The 5,000-nt window shown below is 46.8% G+C and overlaps 2 protein-coding genes and 1 long non-coding RNA gene across 3 annotated transcripts in view; all 3 read left to right on the plus strand.

Moving 5' to 3' along the window:
- The window catches only part of LOC147223408 (uncharacterized), a gene marked incomplete at both ends in the record, with an annotated part of 2,455 nt that extends 2,268 nt beyond the window's left edge, over nucleotides 1-187 (plus strand). The window contains one exon of the mRNA XM_086166065.1: nucleotides 1-187. This exon is cut by the window's left edge and continues 538 nt beyond it. Within this exon, the coding sequence (XP_086022191.1) occupies nucleotides 1-187 (187 nt within the window).
- LOC147223407 (pyrin-like) overlaps nucleotides 1-825 on the plus strand; it is a 4,314-nt gene extending 3,489 nt beyond the window's left edge. Inside the window, exon 4 of the mRNA XM_086166137.1 lies at nucleotides 196-825. Within this exon, the coding sequence (XP_086022263.1) occupies nucleotides 196-749 (554 nt within the window). The 3' untranslated portion in view covers nucleotides 750-825. The remainder of the gene's footprint in view (nucleotides 1-195) is intronic.
- A 3,894-nt stretch (nucleotides 826-4,719) lies between these two features.
- The window catches only part of LOC147223409 (uncharacterized), a 15,524-nt gene continuing 15,243 nt past the window's right edge, over nucleotides 4,720-5,000 (plus strand). Inside the window, exon 1 of the long non-coding RNA XR_015107570.1 lies at nucleotides 4,720-4,922. This is a non-coding gene — a long non-coding RNA (uncharacterized LOC147223409). The remainder of the gene's footprint in view (nucleotides 4,923-5,000) is intronic.

Raw genomic sequence — 5,000 nt, forward strand, 5'->3', positions numbered from 1 at the left:
TCCTTCTATCCATCCATCCATCCATCCATCCATCCATCCATCCATCCTTCTATCCTTCTATCCATCCATCCATCCATCCTTCTATCCTTCTATCCATCCATCCATCCATCCATCCATCCATCCATCACCATCCATCCATCCATCCATCCATCCATCCATCCATCCATCCATCCACTCATCCTCTCCCTCTTGCAGTGGATGTGAAGCTGGACCCTTCCACGGCTCACCGCTGCCTGGTTCTCTCTGATGACGGGAAGGAGGTTGACAGCTCGCAGGCGTTTCAGGTCTCCGACTCCCCGGCGAGGTTCGACCTGCACGCCAGCGTCCTCGGCGTCAACCGGCTGACCTCCGGGAGGTTCTACTGGGAGGTGGAGGTCAAGGACAGGAAGGGCTGGGACTTAGGCGTGGCTCTCCGCGGCGCCAACCGCCGAGGGAGGCTCTCGCTGAACCCCAGCGGCGGTTTTTGGGCCATCGTTCACTACGAGGGTGAAAAATACGCTGCGCTAACGGATCCCCCCGTTAGCCTCGCCCTGAGGGCCCGGCCTCAGAAAGTGGGGGTGTTTGTGGATTACAAGCAGGGTGTCGTGTCCTTCTACGACACGATGGCCGATCGCCACATCTACTCTTTCACCCGCTGCTCCTTCGGGGGTGAGATCAAGCCATACTTCAGCCCCCACCTGAGGAGGGACGAGAACAACGCCCAACCTTTGGTCATCTCTGCGGTGAGGGCACCAGAGAGAAGCTCGTAGAAGGTGGTTACGTCAGTAAGCGCTTGTGTGTTTGTGTCTCTTGCAAATGGAATAAAATAATTATTTTCTGGTAGCACAATTGTTGCAATTCCATTATTTATTCACGCATCATACTGAGTCACAACCATTCACTCGCTCGTTCACATGCCATAGTCACATTTCTAATAGAGACATACAGCTATGCACTCCATTATACACATGCCATATAAGGTCATACAACCATTCACCCCCTCATTTACATTCCATATAAGGTCATACAACCATTCACCCACTCATTCACATGCCATATAAGGTCGCAACTCCATTTAGGCATTCAACAGAGACATACAACTCTGCACTCCCTTATTCACATGCCATATAAGGTCATACAACTCTGCACCCCCTCATTCACATGCCATATAAGGTCATACAACCATTCACCCACTCATTCACATGCCATATAAGGTTGCAAATCCATTCAGGCCTCCAATAGAGACATACAACTCTGCACTCCCTTATTCACATGCCATATAAGGTCATACAACTCTGCACCCCCTCATTCACATGCCAAATAAGGTCATACAACCATTCACACATCTAATGGAGACAAACAATGATGGAGTCCCTCATTCACATCTTCCATGTTCTTGGACTGTTGTAGGAAACCTGCGGAGATGCTACATATACTGCTCAAAAAAAATAAAGGGAACACTTGAACAACACAATGTAACTCCAAGTCAATCGCACTTGTGTGAAATCATAGTGTCCACTCAGGAAGCAACACACATTCATTTTGACTTGTTTTAAGGACATTACATCAAAGTTGGATCAGCCTGGAGTTTGTTTTTACACTTTAATTTTGAGTGTGATTCCTAATCCAGACCTCCATGGGTTGATACAATTGATTTCCATTGATCATTTTTGTGTGATTTTGTTGTCAGCACATTCAACTGTGTAAAGAGCAAAGTATTTCATAAGAATATTTCATTCATTTAGATCTAGGATGTGTTTTTTAAGTGTTCCCTTTATTTTTTTGAGCAGTGTAGAACGGTTCCCAGGGACCTTCTTGCTGTGACGCGAAAGCGCTAATCATTGCCTGTAGAGTTGGTAGCCATTGCAAAAGTCTGATCTTACTGAGTAACACCTTCAACCATGTGCGAAGACTCGACTAGGTGATCACGTGTTCTCAGCGGACGACGGTTTCACATACGAACGAACCCACAAGGACAGACGGTCGGGGCCGTGTGAACATAAAAGGCTAAAGAACAGAGATGCTGCATTTTTATTGGCTCTCAAGTTTGGTTTCCGGTGAGTGTTTCTTCTTAAAGTAGTCAAGAGGGCTTCAGAGCAGGGGAGGCATTTCTCTAGCCAGATACCATGACCTTCTCCCTGGAACTGGTCGTGCTCGGCACCCTGGTCCTTCTTTGCAGCTCCTCGTTGACGTCCAGAGGTCCTTCCCAGCAGCCGGGAGCCGAGGATGCATACCAGAGGTTTCTAAGACATCACATTGTTGACCAGAAGTTTGACAGGGAATCAAAGGATGACTGGACTTGGTGAGTGTGAGGGTAGCCTACGGGGCGTGGAGGCCGTCCATTATCCAGTTGTCATTTGGTATCTCGTTGTAGCAGCCGGACGAAGCTTCTCCAACCCCAATGAAGAGTTGGGTCGAGGTCTGCTGCGAATCTTCGGCCACTTGGGACCAATCTGATCTCCTCTAATCTGACCACAAAGGTCCTCGTCCCTTTGGCCAGAAGGCAGATAGCGCCATCTTTTGACTTTGACATCAAGATGGACTGTCCCAACCCTGAGGAGGTGGCTCTCCTGGGTAGTGCAGAAGTTGCAGTTCCTCACTGGAACTGAAATAGCCCGCTAGACGAATCTCGCTGAAAGTTGCACTCTGTTGTTATCTTGCAGGTACATTGGTACGAGAGATTTGCTGGATAGACCCGTGCAGTCCTTCATGGAGAAGAAGGACAAGCCACTGGTGGTGGACATCTGCAAAGGCGGCGGTCTGCTGGTGAAAGGCAACCTTTGCATGAGCTACACCTGCTTGGTTGTGTACGAGCTCAGAGTGATAAAGGGCAAAGTCCGGGATGTGAAGACCAAGAAAATAAACGTGGTGGTGGCTTGTGACAAAGTAGGGGGAAAGTTCCTTCCTGTCCACTTTGAGGGCGAGGAGGAATTAAAGCCAAGGAAACCGTTAAAGGTCTGCAAGCAGAAGATGGACGACCAAAACGAAATCCTGACATCAGTGGACCGCAAGCCGCCGACCGTCCACTGGATGTGGTCGCTGCTCACGGAGTTTCACACAAGAATCGCAGCTGCAACGGCGGTTATCTGGTAGCATCTCGACACCTGCAGGCGTCTCTGGCTCTTCTTTTGCTCTCCGTGGCCTGTCATCGTGAAAAATAAAAAGCTAATAACAGAAAATAATCTGAATGTTTTTTTTACTGCGTGTTCGGTGAGGCAGGAAGTACCGTGCCTCACCCAAAAAATAAAATAAAATAAAATAAAATGAAATAAAATGAAACTAAATAAAATAAAACTAAATAAAATAAAATGAAACAAAATAAAATAAAATAAAATAAAATAAAATAAAATAAAATAAAATAAATCAAAATTAAAGAAAATATAACAAAATAAAATAAGATAAAATAAAATAAAATAAAATAGAGTTTGGTATATTGCACATATTTGCAGTGTTAAGGTTAACAGTGTGGCAATAGAGTAACAGACAAAGTGATAAAGTTGGCCGTTTATGTGTCTGGTTTCAAACGTAAAAGGTAGCATTCACTTCAAGTGAACCTGTTTATTAATCTTCAGAGGAAATATGGTTATACAGACAGAGACTTCGGTATTACTTGGGATAGTATGTGAAATTGTCTAATAAGGTAATAAGAGAGCTCTGACTAAAACGTGTTAACTTGTGTATTCCAGGAATAAATCACATGTGACACACTAGTTTCTGCCTCCCGTGTGTAACACTAACATTAGTCTGTTTTGGAAAAAAAAAAAAGGAAACAGAAGGTGGAAAAAGACGGGTAGGAACTAGTCCAGATGATAGAGGAAGAGATTGAGGAGCTCCAGAAGAAGCTGGACAAGCTGGCCTTGAACCCAGACTCTCAGGCGTGAACCACAAAGAGCTTTTTCATGTTGTTTCACACAAACCGCAGCCGAGAACTTTTAAGGTGGTTTCCGCTCTGCTTAGACTTCCGCTCCCACGACCCTGGACCACGAGGGCTTCGGAGATGTCGACACGTCGTTGGCCTTCGGCACGTTGAGGGCCACGACCGTCGCCATGATGGAGGAGATCCAGGAGAGCCTGGACAAGCTCTCCTCCTTCGGTGGGTGGAGCCTCCGTTCCATCATCCATCGCTGTTTCCATCAAACGCCTCAAATTCATTTTGTACGTTTCCACAGAGCTGGGCAGGATTCAGGCATTCCAAGGTTTGTGTCTTCTCACCTCATATGTGTGTGTGTATGTGTGTGTGTGTGTGTGTGTGTGTGTGTAGAAAGAGCAGTTATTATCACCAGCCATCCATCCAGCCTACCTGCCTGTTTATCCATCCATCCATCCATCCATCCATCCATCCATCCATCCATCCATCTAATGGAGACAAACAATGATGGAGTCCCTCATTCACGTCCTCCATGTTCTTGGACTGTTGTAGGAAACCTGCGGAGATGCTACATAGAAAGGTTCCCAGGGACCTTCTTGCTGTGACGCGAAAGCGCTAATCATTGCCTGTAGAGTTGGCAGCCATTGCCAATGTCTTATCTTACACCTTCAACCACGTGTGATGACTCGACTAGATGATAACGTGTTCTCAGCGGACGACGCTTTTACATACGAACGAACCCACAAGGACAGACGGTCGGGGCCGTGTGAACATAAAAGGCTAAAGAACAGAGATGCTGCATTTTTATTGGCTCTCAAGTTTGGTTTCCGGTGAGTGTTTCTTCTTAAAGTAGTCAAGAGGGCTTCAGAGCAGGGGAGGCATTTCTCTAGCCAGATACCATGACCTTCTCCCTGGAACTGGTCGTGCTCGGCACCCTGGTCCTTCTTTGCAGCTCCTCGTTGGCGCCCAGAGGTCCTTGCCAGCAGCCGGAAACCAAGGAGAAATACCAGAGGTTTCTGACACGTCACATTGTTGAAGAGGAGTTTGACAGGGAATCAAACGATAGCTGGACTAGGTGAGTGTGAGGGTAGCCTACGGGGCGTGGAGGCCGTCCATTATCCAGTTGTCATTTGGTATCTCGTTGTAGCAGCCG

Source organism: Fistularia commersonii, chromosome 19, assembly GCF_037954325.1.
Source record: "Fistularia commersonii isolate RoL2024-O1a breed Wild chromosome 19, RoL_Fcom_v1.0, whole genome shotgun sequence".
In the NCBI taxonomy this organism is placed as follows: Eukaryota; Metazoa; Chordata; class Actinopteri; order Syngnathiformes; family Fistulariidae; genus Fistularia; species Fistularia commersonii.